Genomic DNA, 24,233 nt, shown 5'->3' on the forward strand with positions numbered 1-24,233 from the left:
GCCCCTTCCCAGATAAGGGCTGCAGATCTGGGTCAAGGGAGGGCCGGCACTGAGCAAGGCCCACATGTAAAGTCCCTCTGTTTAGAAAACGTGCCTCCTCGTCTTTCATGTGTCAATAAAAGAAGAGGGAAGGAGCTGTGCCCCACCCCCCACCCCAGCATCCCAAGTGAGGTGAGAGAGCTGTGATTGGCTATCACAGTGGGCCCACAGTTGCCCCAGAGGAAAGCCATAAAAGCCATGGGCATCTCCCCATCTTGGGTCCAGAGCACCACCGTAAGTGTCGGCCACCCCAGGAGTGAGCACCGCCCACCAGCTCTGACCCCCAAGGCCACCTGGGCAGGTGGTTAAAGAATCCATCTTCCAAGGAACAGAAGCTGCAGGTAACACCCGAACACAGTGTTATATTCCAACTGGAGGGCACAAAGGACCACAGTCCTCTTGGCCAGTTTCGGACTCACTGAGATTACAAAGGAAGTTCAGCCTTGCCCGGTAGGAGGGAAAGACTCTACCCTGGCATTCCCGGGGTGCAAGGCGCTGAGGAGGGGTCTTTTCAGATGGCCATCCTGCCCCTGCTGTCCTAGTGGGGACCAGGGGAAGGTTTTCTGGCCATCCTTGGACGGGGCAGCAGGGAAGGGGGACTCCAGCGGCAGAGTCAGGACCTCCTGGAGGAATCTTGTTTAGTTTGATGCTGACCTTGGAAGTTCCAGGTTTTATCTTTCTAAGGATCGTTCTTTACAAACTCTTTCCTCTTCCAAGTTTCAAATCCTGAAATCCTTTCCACTGCCATAACCTCTTTACCCTCCGCCTTCCCTCCCACCCTTTCCTTGGACTTACTTCCCCTCACTGGGGTCTCGCATCTCCCAGCCCCCTCCTTCCTCCAAATCCACCAGGACCCAGTCTTCCAAGCGCCCCTGGGCAAGCTCATCCTCGCTGTACAGTCTGTAAACAAGGATGCTGCTGGTCACAACCTCACCAGTGACCAAAAGATGGTCCGAGCCACCTTACCCTGCCCCTGTTAGTCTAATCTTAACACAGCTTTGGCAGAATCTGGATCACCAGAGGCACAGTTATCTTTCTGTTGCTTGTACAATGCTTTAACAAATATTTCTGATGCTCCAGGATGTAGGGGCATGTGAGTGCGGTGGCATTAAACTCTTTACTAGGACTCTAGGGCCCTCCGTCTTGATGGGACACTCACTCTAATGCCCCAGACCTCTGGGAACCCAGTGGGAATCCTGACACTGTCTGGGGAAAGCTGGGGAGCTGCTGATCTCCATTCCCCTGTGCAGGTACCAGAGAGCTCTTTAAGCCACTCCCACTGATTTCATTTCATTCAATAAATATCTGTTGAGTTGGCCACCATGTGTAAGGCACAGTCTTATCCTGTCCTATCCTCTCTGCCACCTCTGAGCACAAGTAGAGTCCCAGGCATCCCACAAATCCTGCACAGTAATTTCCTAAACTTATCTGATTGTAGGCATCTTCTGGGGGGTCTTGTTAAAAATGAAAGGTTCAGGAATTCCCTGGCGGTGCAGTGGTTAGGACTTGGCGTTTTCACTGCCGTGGCCTGGGTTCAATCCCTGGTTGGGGAACTAAGTTACCACAAGCCGTGGTGAGGCCAAAAAAACCCCTCCAAAACAAAAAAGACAGATTCCCGGTCCCCAGCCCTGGAGAATCCTGATGCGGGAGGTCTGAGGCGGACCTGGGATCTGTGTTCACAACCAGCTGGGAACAGGACAAACGTCCTTCTGGAATTTTCAAGGGCTCTGTCCATCCATCTCCCAGAATATCTCCAGGAGGGCAGAGATCAAGTGGGACTGAGAAGGAGGGTGCAGGGCCCTGGGCCGCCTGTCTGTGCTGACCCCTGCGTCTGCTCTTCTGTGGCCCCTCCTCACGCAGGCCACTTGGATTTCTGCCTTGACCTGAGTATCACTTCTACCTTTTAAGGGTAATCTTTTGTTTTCCTGTCTTTGTTTCCGTGTTTGCCCCTGAACCACAAACTCCTGGAAAGGAGAATTGTTGTATTTTTATCTTCACGTTCCCGTCTTTGGGCCCAGTTCTTGGTACAACCCAGATCTCCATTAAATATTTGTCAAATAAATGAATAAATGGTGCCTGGGCATAGGGTGCCCCCTGGTGGAGCCAGAGAGTATGGCAGGATCTTGGATCTTCGCTGGAACAGTCAACCTGGAGAGACATGTCCTGGCCCTCGGGTTCAGAGCAGCCCATCCAAGTGTGATGTCACGTGGGGCTGGGGTAGGGGTCCCTGGACAAAGTCTGAGGGGAAGGGATGGGCTGGGCCTTTGAAAGATGTGGCTCTCCTAGGACAGGCAGGGCTGGCCAAACGGTGAGACCCAGAGTCTACACTCTTAATCACTCTCAGCATCCATCTATCCATCCATCCATCCATCTATCCATCCATCCATCCATCCATCCACCCATCCATTCATCCATCTATCCATCCATCCATCCATCCATCCGTTCATCCATCTATCCACCCATACATCTATCCATCCATCCATCCATCCATCCATTCATCCATCTATCCATCCATCTATCCATCCATCCATCCATCCATCCATCCATTCATCCATCCATCCATCCATTCATTTTCAGAGCCACCTTTATGGATCTGACCCTGTGGAAGGACTGGGGATGGGACACCAAATCCCCCAGTCACGTCAAGTCCCCCTGTTTGAGCCCTCTCCTTCTCGGGAGAGTTTTGGTGGTCTAGGGGTTAGAGAGTGGCTCCCTGAATTGAGTTCCCCGGCAGACTTCTGTGCTCCCTCCACCTGCTCCTGGATGTGTCCAGGGTCTGTCTGAAACCTCTTTTCTCCCCCTGCAGCATCCTCCCTCCTGCCTCTTCGTCAGAGCATGGTGCCATGCCAGGGCTCCACCCAGACCAGCTGAGTGTGAATCTCGAGGTGCAGTTGGGTAGGGAAAAGGGGGAGGGAGATGGAGGAAGTGGCTTAGGCCACAGCTGTTTTTAAAAAGCTCCCCAAGGGACTTCCCTGGTGGTGCAGTGGTTAACAATCCGCCTGCCAATGCAGGGGACATGGGTTCGAGCCCTGGTCCGGGAAGATCCCACATGCCGTGGAGCAAGTAAGCCCATGTGCCACAACTACTGAGCTCTCATGACACAACTACCGAAGCCTGCACACCTAGAGCCCGTGCTCTGCAACAAGAGAAGCCACCGCGATGAGAAGCCCGTGCACCGCAACGAAGAGTAGCCCCCGCTCGCCGCAACTAGAGAAAGCCCACGCGCAGCAGTGAAGACACAACGCAGCCAAAAATAAATAAATTGGTTCATTAAAAAAAAAGCAGGCTTGAGGTATAATTGACATAGAACATTATAAAAATAAAAAAATTTTAAAAAAAGCTCCCCGAGAGATTCTAATATGCATCCAGGGTTAAGACCCCTGCCAGCTTCTGTGTAAACAAATGTGGTGAACAGGATTGGGAAGCCGTACCAGGATTATGCCTCTTTCTTCTTCACCCCACCAGGCCCCCGCAGCCCGTGCTGTGCTATTTCTCCTACCCTCTCCCCCACGTACATACAAACATGCACTCTGCCCATAACAAGAGCTGAGCCTCCTGTTCTCTAACCTGGAAACCTCAGCAGCGTTTAAGATTTCATCCTCGGGTCCCTGTGGCCAAAATACATACGCAGAAAGGGCTTCCCGTCAGCAGGGAGCCTTGGGGTGGTGCAGCCTTGAACCCAGATCCTTATAGTGGAGAACGTTACCAGCAGGGGAGGGCAGGGGTGTCTCTGCTTCCCAACCACAGGTGAGGCTGCTCCTCCCCCACACCTGCAGCCTCAGCCCCACCCTTCTTCTAGAATAGTCCAAAGGAGGCAGGAACTGGAGCAACAGCGTGCCCACATTAATGGGGCAGCTGGACCGTCCCAGGCTGGCCTGAGAGCTGGTGGTCTAGTTGGGCATCTGAGCCCCTCCTGGTCTCACTGGCTGCGAACCAGGAGCCCGAGAGACCCCAGAGCCTGAGCTCTGGCATCTGCCATCCCTCCTGGTCTGCGAGCTGGGCACCGCCCCGTTTCCTTCTCCATCCCTTCCACCCCTTCTCCTTTCATCCCCTCCTTCTCCACCACGGAGGGCCAGCCTGCCTCTCTGAAGCCCCTACATCTTCTTTCTAAGGGACTGGAGCCTTCCTCTTGTTCCTGGTCTACTGGCTGGGGGATCTGGAAGGATCAGTGCCACGCACCTGGGTAGCCGGACAGAAGCCTCTCTACTTCCTGACTTGCAGAGACGAGAGCAAAGTTACCTGCCGCAGAAAGCCGGCAGTTCTGGCAACCACCGACAGATGGCGACAGGGGCTGCTCATGGCTGGCCAGTTGCGTCTTTGCCGAGGTTCTAAGGAAAGCAACTTCTCTAGTCCCTGTTGCACTGCTTCTTGGCTGCCTGACTGGTATTCCCTGGTTCCGGCCACCTTGGGAATTAGGACCAGGTCTGTTGGACATCCCAGCACTTCCCCATAACCTGCCTGTCCCAAGGCTAGTTTTGGTCATCTGGTCCACCCCCTGCTCACTCCCCTCCCTGTCACACTGAGTCTCCGGGGGGCCCTCGTGTGTCCCCTTGGGGCCAACCAGAGATGGGACAGACAAGCAGAGATGGAGCCAGGTGGGCAGACAGGAGTTGAAGCACAGAAGGCACTGGAATTCAGAGTGTGATGGAGCGGATAGGCCTGGTTTGGGCGCATGGAGGGTCGAGGCCAGGCCAAGGCAGTAAGTAGATCTTGCCTGCAGCTCTGCTGACCAACAGGAACCACACCCCTGCACTTAATTCCTCGCTCCCCAGGGAGAGCGAGATACAGACACCCATCCCCTCTGCTGAAAGTTTTTTGATGACTTTATCTCTGGCACATTGACAGCCTCTCCTGTTTCCTTTCAGTTTTGCAGGAAGGAGGCAATCAGCTCTTTGATGTAGAAGCATTTGATCAGGAAGTGGGGGAGGGGCAGATGAGGGGGGGAAAAACCCCAGGAGAAAGGCAGGCCGGGGTCAAGACGATGGATGGGATCTGGATGGGATCGGGGTGGGGTAGAGAGAGGGTCTTCTGGTTCATCTTCACCACGGGCTTCAACTTTGCTTTTTAAAAATTTAGGTATAACTTGCCTTCCATAAAGTTTACTCCTTTTAAATGTATAATTCAATAATTTCTAGTTCTTTTACAGAGTTATACAACCATTACCAGAACCCAATTTCAGAACATTTCCTCAAACTTAATAGTGACATTATTTTCAGTGAATTTCTCCTTAAAGGCCCAGAATTTATGGAACTTCCCCTTCTGGGAAGGAGAGAAGGTACCTTTCCCATAACTTGACACCGGGGTCCCGTTACCAGCCCACACCATGAATTAATATTTTTATAAATCTTGCAGCTGTCTAAAGAATAGTCCAATTTCTTGCTGTGTGTGTGTGTGTGTGTGTGTGTGTGTGTGTGTGTGTGTGTGTGTGTTGCATAGCAAAAGCCTTGATTTGTTAAATGCTGTCATTTTCATTAATCCTTTTTTGGAATCTCTTCTTTGTGTAAAGTACTAAGAGGCTCAGAAAACAGAAGTGGGCTAGACCTCTCGGGTCTCAGGGCAGCACAGGAAAACAGAAAGATGAAGGGAGCACACAGGACCCAGGGCAAGGTGAATCAGCACTTCCGGCTCTCTCTTTCCTAAGAGGCAGCGCGTATAATACTCAACCTGCTGCCTTGGAACACGAATGGAGAGACAGGCTTTTCTCTAGTCAGTGCTCCCCTATAATGAAGTGCTGTTAACGCTTGGCTTGCCTGCAGTGGTCCTTTGAAACACACACATTCTACCAGCTTCTGGAAATGTCTGCGAGAATGTCGCTGTGGTGTGAGACAGATGAGCAGTGGGGTCAGGATGGTTACAGGGGTGCTGGGGGTGGAAAAGAAGCTTCTGACCTTCCTGAGGCCTTGGGAGCTGGGGTCATCTTCAGCGTGAAACTCACACATTCAAGCTCAAGGCCAAGTGTGCCCCTCAAAGTCAAATATTAGAAGTTTTTTAATGGACCACTTGCTGTTTTCTCCCACCCCTACTCTTCCTCAGCACAGGGGCAAGAGCCGCCAGGGACAGTTTTGTCTTTGCCTGGGGCAGCCCTTGGGAAGGAGGAGGAAGCAGAAGGTGGTGGTGGTGATGGGGAGGGCGGGGGTGGGGGATGGGGACTCCCTGGCAAGTTCATCAGTTTGGTTCCCGTGGCCTCATCATCCTGTTCCCATTGTGCTCCTGGATCAGCAGTTTGGGCAGCTTCCACTGCCTTCTCGAAGCCATTCTTTCCCTGCCCTGTGCAGTCACCACCCTTTGAGTCATGGGTCATGGTCTGGTGGACGGAAGTTTGGGGATCGCTATGGACAGACGTGGGTTCTTACGAGTAAGTTATCTCATCTTTCTGGGTTGTGAGGAGTAGAAGTGAACACATGTGCATGATGTGTGTTGAGGAAACAGGAGAATAAGTGATGGACCAGCCCATTCACGTCTCTGATCTCATTTTAAGCCTCCCGTGAAGGGGGCAGGGCGAGGAGTAGTGTTCCCATTTCACAGAAGGGGAAACTGACTGAACAAGGATACCCAAAGAGCCAGAATGCAGCTCAGGGCCGGGACACAAAGGCTGGACCCTCCCCACTTTCCTGTCCCCATTGTCACAGTCAGGGGTCCCCCGGAGGCCGGCTCCCCTCACCCACCCCACACTTTCAGTCAAGCTCCCTGGAGAGATCTCAGATTATTACCTGTGATTCAGCAGAGACGCTGGAAGCCAGCGCTGGGAGAAGGCTGCCCCCTTAGACCCCTGTCCCTCTGTGCATCCCTGGGCAGTTGGGAGGGGGCTCTTTGTCCATGGTGCTGCCGGTGCTTTCCCTTCCGGGTGTGCAGACCACTGGCCTCTGCTTGGACCTAGTTTGAGGTGTAACTTAGGTGAAGTGCACGTCTTACATGCTCGGTTGGATGGATTTAACACGCTCGCACCATCTTAAGTTCTATCCCTTTCTTCTCCCTGGGGGTGGAGTTTGCCAAGAGGACGAGAGAGAGACCTCGGTGCCCTGGCCTTCTCTGGATTGATCTCCAGTCCGGTTTCGCTTCCGCAGGAAGTGCGGTGGGCATGTGAGCCTGGGGCGATGGGGGCCCCGTGTGGTCCCCGCTTTCGTGAGGTCTTACAGTCTTTCCATGAAAAGGAGGGCACGCAGTGATACCTGGGCATAGATGATCAAATACAGAAAGAGGCATTGCAGGGCACGGAGGTGAAGGAGGGGGCTCAGAGAGGCCTGAAGAAGGAGGGGGTCTTCTGAGAAGATGGCTGAGGATGGCTGTGAAAGAGTGAGTGGCGGGCACGGAGGAGGCTGAGGACGGAGGAATGACCTTGAGGAGCCGTCCGTGCCCCTGCCACTGTGGGTGCCCCATCCCCGTGACTGGCCCTGAGGAGCTCACGACCATCTCTCTGCAGTGGAGCCAGGAGCGGCCCCAGGGGGACGCTGCCCTCCCGAGCCGCTGCCCCCCACCCCACCCCCCCAACCACGGTGCCCGGTGAGCTCCGCAGGCCCCCGGTGCACCGGCTCTCGAGCCCGGCTTCTCCCTGAGGGTGGAGAGATTCTCTCCAGGTCCGGGTGCCTGCGAGGAAGGACAGGGCCTGCGTGGAGCTGGGGCAGGAAACCTGGAGGATCCCTCCAAGGGACGGTGAGGGCTCTCAGGCCCCTGGCTGGCACTGCCAGCCCTCTGCCCACCCACAGCTTCCTCTTCCTCTCGGTCTCAACCACCGCACGTCCAGACCCAAGCAGAACAGCGTGGTACGGCCGTCACGTTGGCGGTGGACGGTAGCCCTGGGACTGTGGGATGCCCCGGAACATGGGCTGCTCAAGCCACCTGGGCCCCCAGAGGGTCAGGCCAGGCTGGGGTAGCTTCCCTAGAGAAGGGCAGGAGGACGAGGTGTGGGCAGTCCCGGGGAGTCCCACGGAGAGGCAGGCCAGGCCAGACGGGAGCTTCGGGGTCAGGCCGCGGATGCTGGTTTCACCCAGGCTCTGGCGGGAGGGACAGTAGCTGCTCCATCCGTCCCTCCCCGCTGCTCTGCCCCTGATGCTTCTCATCTGGAGTCCATCCCTTTGCCCTATGGATCTTGCAGTGATGAAACTCCGAGCGGGTGCATTCCACCACCACGCAAGCACTTGGAGGGTAGTAGGTGCTCAGCGGATGTCGGGCAGCCCCCCACCGGCCATCGCCAACTCACCCAGCTGTCAAGCTCCCCTTCTCCCCACCAGCCACAGGCACCCGCTTCTTTCTGCTTCTCAGCCCAGCCTCTTGGCCACAGTCGACCCACTGCAGTGGGTAAGACACTGTGGGTGAGACACTCCCTCCCTGAGGCCCCCCTGGCTTTCCTTCAAGCTCAGGAGGAGGCAGAGGCAGAGCTGACGGGGAGCTGCTGACCTTCCTGGGGTGGCGGCTCTTAGATCGTGCTGCTGGGCAGAGGGAAGTTCCACTGAGCAGGTCCCACCCTTCAATCTTTTCTGGCCCCTCCCTACCGTTCTCGGGGCTCAGTGCTGCTGCCGCCAGTCTGCCCAGGGAGCCCCCATCTGTCACCACGTCACCCTCGCCCTCTGGTCTCTGAGCATGTGCATCCGCACTGGGAACAGGATCCCAAACTTGGTCAGAGGCTCTATGGTTGCAGGACCCCCCCCCGCCCCCCGAGAAGGAGGGTTCAGGCCTGCAGCTGGCAGGTTTCCTCTTCCCCTACCTCGTGTGCACTGATGGTCACTAGGGAGCAGTGGGGCAAGTGCCACTTCCTTTATTTTCTGACGTCATGCGGTAATTTTGCATCATTCTATTTCTTGCTTAGGGCTCGTGGACAGGTTAGGGCGAGCAGGAGGGTGTGGCGGGAATCAATTCCTCTGGCCCTTTCCTCTTTGCTGTAGTTCAAGTGTTTCTCTATCTTTTCTTTCTAAAGACAAGTGCATCCCGTAGACTATTTGTAAAGCATATGTCTCCCTAACAAATCCTATTTTCCTATCGCCTTTCGTTAGAGGACAGACTTATTCCCTCGGGAAAAAAAAACTGGCTTGAGGATACCATTACCTCACATTCAGGTATTTTTATAATTATGATACTATTTACTCCCTCAAATTAGCTATTATTATTATTTTTTAAAATAAATTTATTTATTTCATTTATTTATTTTTGGCTGCACTGGGTCTTCGTTGCTGCGCGCGGGCTTTCTCTAGCTGCAGCGAGCGGGGGCTACTCTTCATTGTGGTGCACTGGCTTCTCATTGCGGTGGCTTCTCTTGTTGCAGAGCACAGGCTCTAGGCGCGCGGGCTTCAGTAGTTGTGGCGCACGGGCTTAGTCGCTCAGAGGCATGTGGGATCTTCCCGGACCAGGGCTCGAACCCGTGTCCCTGCATTGGTAGGCGGATTCTTAACCACTGTGCCACCAGGGAAGCCCCTAGCTATTATTATTGACATTTTACAGGAGTCACGGGTTTTGGTCAAGGTCACACCAGTGGTACGTGGACAAGCCACAACCTAGCCTCCTGCTTCTTCTCAGTCCGGTGCATCTGCCTCTTAACCTTGACGTTCAAGACCTTGGCAATGACTTTTGGTGGCTGAACTGAAAGATATACATTTCTGGAAACTTTAGAGCCAGAGCAGGAAGGGAAGGGCATTCTGGGGTCTCCAGATGGTGGCATTCGGAGTTACTATCTGCAAGCTCTCAGGTGACACATCACACGTTAGGACTAGTTTCCTATGCTCGTGTGGCCATTCTGGGCGAGCTGGGGGCACTTGTCACAAGGAACATGTGTGTGTATATTTAGAGTCTGAGCGCCCCGAAGGAGGAGTCCCTGCAGGCTTGCTGAGACCTGCTCTGTACTCAGTCCTGAGCTGGGTCCAGTGGGAGCTGCATGGGAAGGAAGGTCACAGACCGAGGACCTTCAGGCCAAGTGGAGGACATGTGTCCAAGATGAGCAATCATTCAGGGACTCTGGGGTCATTGTGCCACCTTGGAGGTCCAGGCCTTGAGCCGGGGCTGCTCCTGGAAGGGCTGGTCCCCAGGGCAGTCGCTCTGTGGGTGCTGTCCGGGGCCCTCGCTCCTCCCCCAGGGCGCTCACCCTGACCACCCCGACTACGGGGAAACCGAGGGAGTCACTGGCTGGACCAGGAGGGACCTTGACACTGCGGTTTGGGGGGTGGGAGGGAAGGGGAGGTGAGCTGTGGGACTGGGGAGGGTCTCCTTACTGGAAATACGTACAGAACCTGCGACACGGCCGGGGCGTCTCAGGCCCCGGCGGTGGCCTTGCTCCCTCAGTGAAGACCTCCATCTTTTCAGCAGCTCCAGAAACAGAACCGAAAAGAAGCCGAACGAGGAAGCAGAGGAAAAGCAGAAGTGGGAGCCTGGAGGCCTGACACTCCTCCTCGAGGGGGGACTGAAGCCTTGGGACCAGCTGTGGCCTGGCGCTGTTGCAGGCGACGTCTCTGCTGGAGAGATGGCCTCGTGGTACCAGGCCACGTGGCTGCCCCCAGCTCTGCTGCTTCTCTGGATCCCAGGTGAGGGGCTGCGGTGGGGGGGGGGGGGGAGGCGGGAAGGTGCGAGGGGGAGAGCTGCAGGGGAGGTGTCAGGAGACTCAGAATGGGACGCCCTCTGCCCACCGCATAAGACACACATCCTCGGAAGGGTAGGGCTGAGGGTCTGTCTCCCCTTCTGCATCCATCTGGCCTTAGATGAGCCACAGTGGGGCAAAGATGTGGGCCCGGAGGAGGGGCTTTGCAGGAGGTTTAGGGATGAATTATTACAGGAAGAAGGAGGGCGAGAGGCAGGCACACCAGAGTGAGTGGCAGGGTGACCACCAAGCGCACCCGGGGACATGTTTATTGTCAGGACGCTCCCTGGGGTTCACGGGTCCCAGGGGGTGGAGGAACCTTGGGGACCGGGCAGGGGCAGGCCTTGGTCTCAGGGTCATGGAGGTGAATGACTGTCCAGGGCGGCTCGAGGGGCAGGGATCTGAGGACTAGGGGGCCAGTGGTTTCCAAGGAAGGGAGATGGGACTCCCATCTCATGGGGAGAGTGGGGCAGAGCAGCTGTGGGACAGAAGGGGGAGGCTTGCTCCGGGGAGAAGAGGGCGTCCTTGCACTTATTTCTCTCCTAAGCCTCCAGGAGATTTCAGGGCTCTCCTCAGATTGCTCCTGCAGTCTTGCTAGGTTTATTCCTAGCATTTTTAATTTGGAGGTTGTTTTGCTTATAAATTGCACGTTTTCTTCAATTCTATTTGCCAACTAGTTGTCAATAGGAAAGCTGTGAGCTTTTGTGTATTAATTTTGAAATTGGTCATCCTCTCACCACTCATTTTTAAAAAATATTTATTTATTTGGTTGTGCTGGGTCTTAGTTGCGGCTGGTGGGCTCCTTCATTGCAGCTCACTGGCTCCTTAGTTGCGGCTCAGCAGCTTCTTAGTTGCGGCATGCAAACTCTTAGTTGCGGCATACATGTGGGATCTAGTTCCCTGACCAGGGATCAAACCTGGGCCCCCTGCATTGGGAGTGGGGAGTCTTAACTTCCCCACCAGGGAAGTCCCACCACTCATTCTTCTACTGACCCTCTAGGGTGTTCATGGGATCTGCCTGCATGGAGGGTTCGCTGTTTCTCTGGTTTCCTCTCTCATTGATCACGGGCTGGTTTGGCCAGAATGATGTCAAGGACAGAGGCGGCAGCGGTCATGCCTGCCTTGTCCCTGACTGGGCAGGTGTCCAGAGTTTCCGTTAAGTGTAAAGAAGGCATCCCCTTGTGTTTTTAAAAACAGCAGCCTCAGGTGTCGGACGCTTTTTCATTATCTAGAGAGATGATTACAGGCCACACCTCATTTTATTGTGCTTTGCTTTATTGCGCTTCATTGATACTGCAGGGGTCTTTTTGTTTGTTTTGGTTTGTTTATTTGTATTTGTTTTATTTTTACAAACTGAATGTTTGTGGCAACCTGCATCGAGCAAGTCTATTGGCTCCATTTTTCCAACAGCTTTTGCCCACTATGTGTCTCTGTCACATTTTGGTAATTCTTGCAATATTTCAAACCCTCCACCAGCAAAAAAGATGACAAGTCACTGAAGGCTCAGATAATGGGTAGCATTTTTTAGCGAAGTATTTCTTAATTAAGGTATGTACATTGTTTTTTATTTAAGACATAATGTTATTGCACACTTAATAGACCATAGTATAGTGTAAACATAACTTTTATAAACCGAAAACTTCATGTGACTTGCTTTATTGTGATATTCGCTTTACTACGGTGGTCTGGAACCAAATCTGCAATATTGTCTAAGTATGCCTGTAATTTTTTCTCCTTTGAACTATTCAAGTGGCGAATTATATTAAGATATTTGGCTGGATTTTAGTCTTGATGTATTATACTGACTTCATGATAAGAATTAGGGAGGTTTTCCTGTTTCTTTATCCTCTGCAAATGTTTAAATAAAATTGGGATTGTTTGGTCCTTGAAGGTTTTGAGAGAACTAACTTGTGAAACTGTCTGGCTTTTCCTCCTCTTTTTTTGGAAAGGAAAGAAAAAGGAACTTCTCTGTTTTTCTTTCCCCCCAGCTTTACTGAGGTATAATTAACAAATAAAGATTGTGTATATTTATGGTGTATAATTACGGTGATGTTTTGATACCCGTATACACTGTGAAATAATTACCTCACCTCACATAGTTATCATTGGGAAAGGACCCCTTGATAACGCTTCCCAGTATTGGTCTACATTAAAAAAAATCTTTTCTGGGCTAATACTGGTAATTTATACTTTCCTAGAAAATCACCAGTTTTGCCCAAGTTTACAAATGTTTTTGTAGAGACTTGCAAATTACCCCGGGCTATTTTCTTTTTAATTGTGTATGCGTGTCTTCTCCTTTTTTTCTTGATCTGGCTTCGCACAAGAATGTCTATTTTGTTGTTTGTTACTCCCAAAAGAAAAATCAGCTTTTCGGTGTATGTACTAGTTCCATGGTTTTTCTTTTCCTAATTTACTAACTTCCGCTCTGGCTTTGCTCTTTTCTCCTGGGTTGCGTGTGTATGCATGTGTTCCTCTCGCGACTTCTTGCGTTGGATGATTCACTCGTTTATCTGAGATTTAGTGGGATGAGACTTTGCGATTCTAAAGTAAAACATTAGGACAAAAAGGAACATCCTGTTAGAAGAGATAGAGACAGACAGATAGACAGACAGAGAGGGAGAGACAGACAGGGAGAGAGAGATAATGAGAGACAGAGACAGAGACCCACAGAGAGACAGAGGAACAGACAGAGACAGAAAAAAAGAGACAGTGAGAGACAGAGTGAGAGAGACAGATGGAGAGAGAGAAGGACAGACAGAGAGACAGAGACACAGGGAGAGAAACAAAGAGAGACGGAGAGATAGAGCAAAGGGAAGGTAGACCCTGGAGACAGATGGTTGGGTACTGTGGGTGGGGGTGATGGGGTGACCCAGACCGGGGTGGGGGGAGCCGAGAGCCAGGCAGAGAAAGATGACAATTCACAGTCAAGGAGAGGCAGGGAATCGAGTCTGGATGTGGGGACCAGGAGGAGCATCTTAAATGAAGGAAGGGCTGGGACAGACAATTATCTATTAAGCACTTGGTATGTGTCAATTTTACTGATTTTTGTTTCTCTAGAAAATCACACATTCATCCAGATTTACACATTTATCTGTAGAGAATTTCTGCAAAGGACCATCTCTGATTCTTTTAATTTTCTCTGTCTCTGTGATTATTTTATCTTTTCATGTCTTCATTCAGCTGGACAGAGGGTTATCTATTTTTATTAGACTGAATTTTCTGAAATTCCTTTTTTCTTCGTCAAAAATAGTAGAATGTCAGCAATTTCGTATGGTTCAACCTAATATTATTTGCCAGGCATTTTACACCCATTATCTCATTCAACACCCCCAAATGTCATGTGAGGCTTACCAATCATCACCACATAGCAGATTAGGCATCTGAAGCTCAGAGAGGTTAAGTTACTTGCCCCCAGAACACACAGCAGATATGTCATAGTACCGACAAAACCCAGATTCTTCTTCTGCCCTTTCCACTTCACCGTGGCAATGGCTACAGAGCATCTCAGGAAACGTCACACCTGTGACGGGGCTAGGAAAGGCTCCTCTGAAGGGCGTCTGCCACCCAGGCCAGGAGAGGACGTCCTGATGGGTCCCCGGGAGCCGGAGGATGGGAGTTTGCAGTCAGCTTTGGACACCTGTGGACTGAGAGCTGCGTGGGGTGGGAGAGGTGCTCACACCCAAGTGTTTGTTGAGGGCCTACTATGTGTCGGGCACTTGTAGACACTGAAGATATAAGAAGAAGGCCCCCGGAGTTTACATTCCAGTGTCTTCAAGTGATTTAAGAACCTGAAAAAGCAAGTGAAATTAAAGAGTTCTACCTCTAGCAAAAGAGAGCAAGCCACCCCTCCCCCACCACTCTGGGGGTCTGATCACAGAATTACGGGGGTGGTGAGGAGTGGTACCCGAATGCATCAGGGAGGGGGATGTGTCCTCGGCTTGGAGGCTAGCATTACCGTCACATGCATCATCTTAGTGCCCCAACTCCCCTTAGCTGAGGACTCTCTGGGAAAATGGCAGACATAAAATCTTAGAAACAAAACATGAGCTTCCAAAAAAAAACAAACACTAGCTTCCCTTGAAAATTAAGTCTACAGGAGCTGGGCAGACTGAAGTAAGACCCAGGATGAAATGAAGGTTGTCATCAGTAAACTTTCTGTGTGTGTGAAGGATTTTTTTTTTAATCCACAAAGTTTACCAAGTGTATCCAGTCTTTTTTTGTGAAATATTTGGCAGCCCTTTCTTGGCCTTGGTGCATATTCCCTTGGTGGGAACAGATTGCTGTGAGTGGTTCTTCAGGTTACTGAGCTGCTCAGGGCTCAGGGTGAGATGCTCTCCCTCAGGAAGAGCTGGGTGCTTGGAGGCGAGTTCTTATTGTCCGGACAAGTTCGGAAGTGGGAGGTCCCTGGTTGGTGAGGGGTGGGAAGGGCAGAGGAAAGGAGGTTGGGATCTGGAGGAAGGAGCTGCTGTGATCGAAATCTTAGGGGTGTGGGCTTCCCTGGTGGTGCAGTGGTTGAGAATCCGCCTGCCAATGCAGGGGACACGGGTTCGAGCCCTGGTCTGGGAAGGTCCCACATGCCGCGGAGCAGCTGGGCCCGTGAGCCAGAACTACTGAGCCTGCGCGTCTGGAGCCTGTGCTCCGCAACAAGAGAGGCCGCGATAGTGAGAGGCCCGCGCACCGCGATGAAGAGTGGCCCCCGCTTGCCGCAACTGGAGAAACCCCTCGCACAGAAACGAAGACCCAACACAGCCAAAAATAAATAAATAAATAAATAAATTTATTTTTTAAAAAAATCTTAGGGGTGACAGCGTGGACGGGGGAGGACTCTCTGGCTGATGGGAGGCGGCTGGCATGAGATGGGGGAACACTGGGGGGTGACCCCCAGAGCGCCCCTGACCCAAGCCCACCTAATGAACAGCCAGACTCGGTTGTGTTTTCCAGGCTGTTTGTCCCTGAGTGGCCCCAGCAGAGTGACAGGCATCGTGGGGGGATCCCTGAGCGTGGAGTGTCGGTATGCGGAGAAATACAGAGACAACAGCAAATACTGGTGCAAAGCCCCATGTTTGTTATGGTGGAAGATTGTGGAGACCAAAGCGTCAGAGAGAGAAGTGATGAGGGGCCACGTGTCCATCAGGGACCATCCTGCAAACCTCACCTTCACAGTGACCTTGGAGAGCCTCAGAGAGGACAATGCAGGAACGTACGAGTGTGGGATCACGGTACCATTTTCACTTGACCCCACCGTCCACGTTGTGGTGTCTGTGTTCCCAGGTGAGCCGTGCACACCCCTTCCCCCTGTACCAGCAACAGGGTTACCTGAAGAGTGTCAGGTCAGAATAGCCAAGGCAGAAATCTGATCAGAGACCAGACTCTGTGTGTGTGTGTGTGTGTGTGTGTGTGTGCGTGTGTGTGAGAGAGAGAGAGAGAGAGAGAGTCAGGGCGCTGGCACCTCTCCTCAGTCTTGAGCGATGGGAAGGTGCCTGTCAGGGGAAGGGGAGGCCGAGAGAGTGAGTGTGCCAAGGAGAGAGGAGGGAGTGCTGGGGGCAGCCCCACAGAAGGTGGGCAGCTGAGTGGAGAGGAGGGACGGGGCAGGGCCGGGTGCTGAGTGCAGTGGGAATGCTAACAGGATCTGCAGTCCAGACAGCCGTCTCTGGCAGGCAGCGTGTGGCTGTGACTTGGGGTTGGGGGAGAACGAGCCTGGGAGTCGGAGTGACTGTGGGCCCTCCAGAGGACCCTGACCTCATCAGCAGGATGGAACCGGGACTGTTGGGGACCTGTGTCCTGTTTGGAAATGCTCACTCAGCCCCGGGAGGGTCCTGGGGAGACTTTGGCTGCAGGGTCCTCCATCCTGCCCTCTTCCTGAGTGAACATTTTGTGTGAAATCAAACAATAAAGGTATTGGCGAGTGGTGGGAGAGTCAGAGAGCGCTCCCTGGGTCTGATTTGTGTTTCTGCACCAGCACCAGTGTCAACCCACCCTACTACTGTGGCCGAGACCTCGACAATCACAATCAATATTTCAACCATGTCATTCACCACCCTGGCCATAGTGAGTCCCACCTACAGCGCCAGAAACGAGGAGGAAGCCATGCAGGGGTGGGGGTAAGGCGCCCGAGTCCCCATGTCTTGGAGGTGGGCTTCCTCTTGTCCATTTGGGGTCGGGAGCCCCATCCCTGTTGGCTGGGGACCTCTGGCTCCCTTGCACCCAGGCTGGAAGCCGGTCTGTATCTCCTAGCTTGGGTTGTAGGGGTCAGGGTGAACCTGCCCTGGGCTCTGAGAGAGGGCTCAGGCCGGGCAGAAGCTGGGGGGTGGATGGAGGGAAAGTAAATTTAATGAGAGCTGATGATATCCTACCAGGCACATACTAAATGCCTCACATGAATGTTCTCATTTGTTACTCACAACCTTTACCGTTATTACCCTCATTTTACAGACCAGTAAACCAAGGCTCTGAGAGGTTAAGTGATTGGCTGGGTCATGCAGCCACTGAGACAGGCTAGGCTCCCAAGCCAAGTTTGTGAGATTCCAAAGTCTTAGATTCTTTCTTCTAAATTCGTGATTCTCGATCCTTTTTTTGCGCGGGGGGGAGGCCAAAAACCCCAGGAGAATCTGACAACATTTATAGATTCTCTCCCCAGAAAATACATACTGTCAGAAACCATTTCTGGGGTTCACAGACTCTCTATTCTGACACCACCTGGTGCCCTGCCAGTTGATTCCGGCACTGACCACCTGGAGTTAGCACAGACCCCAGAGTCCCATAAGACTCCTAAGGCTCAGTCCCATAAGACGGCTGACTTCAGAAATGCCAGAGCACTTTGCGGATTCCCCAGGTCATCACATTTCTGATCAATTGGATGCCAATTTGGGGGTTTCCATGGGAAGTGCTGTACTTACAGTTTTATCATAAAGGATAAATGTCAGGACCAGCCAATGGAGAGACACTCAGGGTGAGGTCTGGGAGGGTCCTGAATGCAGAGTTTCCGTGTCCTTTCCCAGTGGGGTCAGGGGACATCACCCTCCCAGGACATTGATGTGTTCACCAGCCAGGAAGTTCCTCCAAGCCTTAGTGTTCATAGTTTTTATTTGGGTCTCATGACGCAGGCATGACTGATTGAGTCATTGTCTGCATGACTGACCTCACTCCCCAGCCCCCCTTCACTTCCCTGAAGGTCAGGCTGGCTCAGAGCCCCAGATCTCTAATTACGTGGTCAGTCTTTCTGGCGACCAGCTCCCATCCTGGGTCATGCCATCTCTCAGCAAAAACTCAGGCAGATCTAAGGGGCTCGTGAATAACAAACGTACTCCTATTACTAGGAAAATCCCAAGGATTTAGAGTCTTCCTTCCAGGAGCCAGGGGCAAAGGCCAGTCAGGTTCTTTATTACATGACACCCCCAAGGCCCCTCCACTGGCTTCCTGACAACCCAAGTGACAATCCTAATAACAGGCAAGGTGAAATGCAGGCCCCGAATATGCCACTTCCAGAAACTGGCTCTGCAGATACACACCTGGAGGACAGAGCTGGGTTTTGTATGGCTGAAGCCTATGCAATTTACAGGGGGCGGGGGAGTGCATCTTTAAGAAAAGACTAGAGCATTATAGATGCAAACCAGGCATTAAAGAAGGGGCCCGAGCAAGTGAGGGACCAGAAACCCCAGGTTATGTCAGCTTCCCAGGAGCTCAGCTGCTGCTCGTCCAAATATGAAGTGGTATAGTTACAAGGTGATTTTTTGCAGCCATGTTTGTAACTGAAGTCGACTGGGAGAAATGCCCATAGAGAGGGAAGAGTTAAATAATTTATGGTCCGTCCATGCAATGGAATACTATGCAGCTGTAAAAAACAAACAAACAAACAAAAAAACACACCCCGAGGGACTTCTTTACGTACTGACACGGAAAGCTCTCCAAGATGCATTGTTAAGTAAAAAAACTAGTGTTTATACTCTGCCTCTTTTGTGTGAAAAAAGGACATCTATAAAAATAATATACATTCGTATTTTCTTGTATCTGAATAAAGAGCCTCTGGAAGGTTCTTAGGTACACCGTGTGTGTGTCTGTGGGGGGATTTAGGTAGATGGGGGACGTGTAGAAAGGAGACTTTATACCATCTACATTTTTTCAATGGGACCTTATCTAACTATTGAACAAGAGAGGGAAGACATGATGTCCCACCTCACCCTCTCTCCCCTCAGGCTCCAAGTGCCGCTGGCCTTGTTGGCACTTCTGCTGCTTCTGTTGGCGGGCATCTCACTGCTGGCCTGGCGAATGGTTCAGAGACGGATCAAAGGTGAGTGAGTTCCTTACACCTGCCGCCCCAGGGTAGGCAGGCCCCGCCCACAGCCTCTGGTCTTCGAGGCTCTGTGTCCTGGTGCCCAGAATGGTCCTCAAGAATGCATCCCCTGAGACCACATATCCCGGGTGACCCTAGAGGGCAGACCCCAGAGGCGGTGTCCTGGCATGGCGGATCCAGGCTGTGGGAGATGGCTCCCCGAAAAGAGGCGTTTCCCACAGCGGGGCCTGGGGTGGGTGCTGGTGCTTCTGTCTAAACCCTTCTGTGACCTCCCACACTCTCCAAAGTCCAGGTCCCCACAGGACAGTGAAGGCCCTCTGCAATCTGCCCATCCTTACACTCTGGAAGGCAGCTGTTTCCCAACTTCTTCTGCGTTTGCTCTGGGCACCTGGGGCGCCCCCCTGCCTCTCTGTGGCTCACTCCTGCTGGGCCCTAAGTACTGCTCTCAGATTTCCTTTCCTCTGGGACCTTTTCTTGGCCCCCAAAGAGCAGCTTAGGGGCCCTTTCTGGGTGGACCTCGGTTCTTCCACCATCATAGCCCTTTTCACACCAGATTGTCACACCTGCTTCCATGCCTGCCTGCCTACCAGCCTGTGCAACTCCTTAAGATCAAGGACCCTGACTCAAGAAAGTACAGTACTTGTTGAATGAATGTATTATTTAATATCGTCACATCGGGCGCCCCAGGAAGCTCCAGGCATCTTGTGGTCCAGTCGCTCTTTTCTGAGCTCAGATTAAAAGAGAGAACGTAAGGTGCACCCAGCATCCTGTCCGGCGCTCAGTAAGTAGGTGCTCAATAAACAGTTGAGCAAACTAAATAAACAGAAGAACAGAGGAACCAGTGACACTGTGGTCTTGTTGCTGGCTGGAGGCCCAACTGTCACCTGGAGGAGAGCAGGTTTCTGCCTGAGCTGGAATGTGAGCCTTAAGTTTGCTTACTGGGCTGAGGGTTCTTGATTCCATGTGCACAGGGTTCTGGGGGGATGTTCATTCGTAGTTACCAATGCTGAGCTTTTCAAGGTTGCTCTGCTCCATAGCTGCAGTGCTAACTGGGAGTTGGTACTTTCTGGGGGCCGGGTGGAGGGGACCCTGCATTACTCTCTCACCTCCAGCCTCCCCGTGGGGTTCAGCCTCTCCCCCCAGCACAGCTCAGGCCTTTAGGAGAGAAATCAGCCTCAGCATATGTGTCCTTGGTGGATGGAAAGAAAACCACTTCCTCTTCCCCATCTGCTGTTCCCATATCATTTTTGGGAACCCTCCCCCTAAACTTCAGCCCATACTGCTTACCACATGGGGGTTTTCCCAGCCTGGATTGCCTCAGATCTGTGGGTCCCAGCCATCTTCACGGTGCCCTTTCACCTAAAAAGCACCGCCCCTCCCGCTTAAAAAAGGGACGTGTGATCGCTGTAGAAAATTGGAAGAGTAAGTAAGGCACAAAGAAGGAAATAAACTCACCGTAATAAATAAAAACGGCAGCTCGCACCACCTAGAGAAAACCAACCACGGGCATTTGAGTCACGCCCTTGCAGTCCCTTGCATATCTGACTTCTTAAAATGTTTGCATCATACTGTAATTCCACTTTTAAACCTTAACATATTGTACGATTTTCCCTGCTAATAATGTTCTTCTGAAAATCCCTGACTCAGAGTTGACTCGTGCGGGTGGGTGACACCTTGTTACGTGATCTTTGTTTAACAGGAGAAAGGTTTTCTGTTCACGTAGCCTGACTGGCCCTCCCCTGCTTTGCGTCTCAGCTCCTGTCTCCTGGCTGCATCTGGGGTTGTCTTCCCGGTGTCCTTGCCCCTCCCGCCTCAGCCTGATGCCTGCCCTACCACCCACTCATGGTTCTTCCCCTCAGCCCACTCTTGTTCATTCATTCATTCAATCATTCACTCACTCAGCAAAGCTGTCCTGAGCACCTATTGTGCACCAGGGCCTGTGCCGGGCTCTTGGGGACACTGTCATGACCAGGATAGACTGGGTCCGCCTTCAGGGTGCATCCCGTCCAGCTGGCTGCCACCCAACTCTTTCAGTGCCAACTTCCCTCCCCAGGAATGGACTCCCATCCCTTCCTCACCAGCCCCCTTCCTCCTTCCCATCAAATCGCCCATCTCAGCTGAAGGGACGGAGGGTAGTGGGGCACCCGCCTGCAGCATTTGGAACAAAATGTGTTCATATCTCAGAGCCCCTGGTTGCATGTTCCGCTGAGTCAACTGGTGGGGCTTAGCAAACACTTCTGTCGTACGTGGCCTTGTGTCTGCTGAAGGTGGGTATCTCACCTTTGACTTTGGGGCCCCCTCCCTGAGGCTGGACAGTGTCTCCCCGCAGCATTTAGTAGACTGGGCTCTGGAGTTGCCTGGCGGTGCACCCAGACCTAGGGCATTCTGGCTGCGTGTGCATCACCTGTTCCCCATCGGCTCCTGGGGCCCCGGGTTGAAAGGGCCAGGGGTGCACAGAGTTTTGCTCAGAGGCAGGACACCTGCAGAGCCACACTGCAGGAGCCAGAAGCAAAAGGCTGTGTGACCTGAGCTGCGATCCCTCAGAGCTGACAGGGCCTCGTGTCTGGGAGGGACAGACTCCCAGGCCAGGGGGTCAGAGCAGATGACCCTTGTGACTTTGTATAGTTTGATGCGGCTCTAGGTCTCTGCAAGGACACTGCCTTTTATTTTATTATTTTATTTTAAAAAATTTAGGGCTTGTTAAAACACAGATAGCTGGACTTCATCCCCAACGTTGATAATTTAGTACATCAGCAGTGGGGCCTGCAGATCTGCATTTTTTTTAATTGCGGTAAAAAAATACCTACCATAAAATTTTTTTTTCTTTTATTTATTTTTGGCTGAGTTGGGTATTTGTTACTGTGCGCAGGCTTTCTCTAGTTGCAGCGAGCAGGGGCTACTCTTCGTTGTGGTGCGCAGGCTTCTCATTGCGGTGGCTTCTCTTGCTGCGGAGCACGGGCTCTATGCGTGCGGGCTTCAGTAGTTGTGGCTCGCGGGCTCTAGCGCGCAGGCTCAGTAGTTGTGGCGCACGGGCTTAGTTGCTCCGCGGCATGTGGGATCTTCCCGGACCAGGGCTCGAACCCGTGTCCCCTGCATTGGCAGGCAGATTCTTAACCACTGCGCCGCCAGGGAAGCCCCCTACCATAAAATTTGCCATCTTGACCATTTCTAAGTTTACAGTTCAGTAGAGTCATGTATATTTACTTTGTTGCAAAAGAGACTTCTAGAACTTTTTCATCATACAGACACTTCCTTTTAAATGAGTGTCCTTCCTTTCTTGTCTCTCCCACCTGGGAACTTTTTTTTTGTTTTTGGCCATGCCACGCAGCATGCGGGATCTTAGTTCCCTGACCAGGGATTGAACCCATGCCACCCATGCATTGGAAGCGTGGGGTCCTAATCACTGGACTGCAGGGGAAGTCCCTGGGGAACACTTTTATGAGTGACTGTTTGGAGAACTACCTTTGGCCCCTCTCCCCAAGCTGGAGCCTTCCTGCTCATTCGTTTATTCATTCATTTCCTCATTCACTAATTCACCCATTCAACAAACCCTTGAGTTCCTACCATGCTACCGGCCTGAAGCAATAGGTCCCCAGGGCTGAAGTCTCTGGGGAAAGGCCTTCCTCTGGTTGGACCATAGGGATCCCCATCCCTGACCTGCTCTGGGATTCAACCTCCTTTCTCTTCTCTTGTCTCTTTAGCTGGTGAGAATCCAGAGCCTCCCCAGAACCCCAGTCAGGTAAGAAAGGCTACTGCAGGAGGTGTGTCTGGGTAGCTGGGGGGACCACAGAGGATGTTTGGGGCCTGCACTGTCCCATCAGCCAGTGGAGGTCTGTGTGGATCACACGTGGATGGAGTGAGGTGCTCCGCCCGAGCGGGAAGGACAGTGCCTGGGAGATCCGGTCACTGGGTCATCACGAACTCTAGCCAGTCTCTTCCCACTCCAGGGAAAGTGGGGTGAGGGAGGGTCCTCCCAGCCCAGCTGTTGACCTGACCATTCAAATGCTCCCCAGAGAGGACCAGAGTGTGGGAAGGGGGAGGCCGAGTGGGAAGGCTGGGACACTGAGAGCAGAGAGGGAAAGGGGAGATGCTTGCAGAGGAGGAGGGACAGAGGGCCCTCTGGGCTGGACCGTGGAGGGGCTCTGTGGACACCCAGCAAGCCCTCACACCTCATGCCCACCCTAGGCTGCTGAACAGAGTGAACCCTGCTATGAGAATCTAGAGCTGCAGATGTGGCCCCTTCTGGAACAGCCCGTTAGACCCACCCAGGAGGAGGTGGAATACAGCAACTTGGTGAGTGCAAGGGCCCAGCTCCCGTCACAGGGACCCCGGGCTATGATAGAGTCATCACCTTGTGGGGTGGCAGCAGGCAGAGAGGCGAGTGAGGGGATCCACAGTGTTTCTCTAGGACAAGGACACGTAGAAAACGGGGCAAGTGTAGATTTTGCCAAAGGTTGTTGTCCTTGTAGCTGGGGGTGAGGGGGGTGGGGTGGGAGATGAGGGAGCTATTGAAATGGCCAGTGATAATCAATAGCCAATAAAGTACAGCATTTATTAGGCACCGACTATGTACCATACACCCAACGTTAAAGACTATGATTTCTCACTGTTTTGGTCCTATCATCTCTTTGGAATGAACTCTGCTTTTCAGAGTTTTATCAATGACCCCCTATGGGGTCAACCCTTCGGCACAGCCATTGTAAAGTAGAATAATGGAGGAGGTTGCCTCCCAACCCCACCCGGCCCAGGGTCGTAAGCCACCCATTAGTGGAACAGTTTAGACAGAGGCTGAGGGATCAGTTGTTAGAGAAGATGAGGGGGAGATTTAAGCATCAGACACGTGGCCCTGAGACTAACAACATCCTTGTTTTTCTAACTTGGTGACTAATGACCTCAAAGTAGACCCCAGGGAATCCCCCGGCTCTGAGGCCTGGGACTTTGTGCTGTGTCTTGACCAGGTCGGGTGGAGCAGGAGGGTGGACAGGATCTTGGAGACCAGGCCTTGCAAGAGAAAGAGGCCGGGACAGAGGGGAAGGGTGGAGCCACCACCCCCCAGTGGAACCTCTCTAAGGCCCTGTCTGGTGTCTCCCAGACTCCACCCTAAGCTGGGGGGTTCCTGCTTCCCCTGCCTCTCCTGAGCCTCTGGTCTCTGTCTCTGCAGGGGCTCCCCAGTGAAAACCTTCACTACATCTCCGTGGTATTTGATTCCCGAAGCCAGGATTCTAAGACGGACAGAATTCCCTCCCAGAAGCCCCAGACGCAGGAGCCAGTGTATAGCATGGTTAAGAAGACATAAGCCTGTGTCTCCAGCCTTGCCAACCGGAGGGCTCTGTGGGTCACAGGAGG

The 24,233-nt window shown here is 52.6% G+C and overlaps 1 protein-coding gene across 1 annotated transcript; it reads left to right on the forward strand.

The window, feature by feature from the left end:
• The first annotated feature begins 10,483 nt into the window (after nucleotides 1-10,483).
• LOC137755190 (CMRF35-like molecule 8) lies at nucleotides 10,484-24,183 on the forward strand. The gene is made up of 7 exons (XM_068531202.1): nucleotides 10,484-10,544; nucleotides 15,539-15,868; nucleotides 16,557-16,698; nucleotides 18,790-18,884; nucleotides 22,589-22,626; nucleotides 23,073-23,180; nucleotides 24,049-24,183. Exons 1-7 carry the CDS (start codon nucleotides 10,484-10,486, stop codon nucleotides 24,181-24,183), a joined length of 909 nt encoding a protein of 302 aa, XP_068387303.1.
• The last annotated feature ends 50 nt before the right edge of the window (nucleotides 24,184-24,233 follow it).

This window comes from Eschrichtius robustus, chromosome 20 (genome assembly GCF_028021215.1).
Source record: "Eschrichtius robustus isolate mEscRob2 chromosome 20, mEscRob2.pri, whole genome shotgun sequence".
Taxonomy (NCBI): domain Eukaryota; kingdom Metazoa; phylum Chordata; class Mammalia; order Artiodactyla; family Eschrichtiidae; genus Eschrichtius; species Eschrichtius robustus.

Coding starts and splice junctions, on each gene's coding strand:
- LOC137755190 (XM_068531202.1), top strand. CDS start 10,484: ATGGCCTCGTGGTACCAGGCCACGTGGCTGCCCCCAGCTCTGCTGCTT. Junction 16,699..18,789: donor GAAGCCATGCAGGGGTGGGG/GTAAGGCGCCCG, acceptor CTCTCCCCTCAG/GCTCCAAGTGCCGCTGGCCT. Junction 18,885..22,588: donor GGTTCAGAGACGGATCAAAG/GTGAGTGAGTTC, acceptor TTGTCTCTTTAG/CTGGTGAGAATCCAGAGCCT.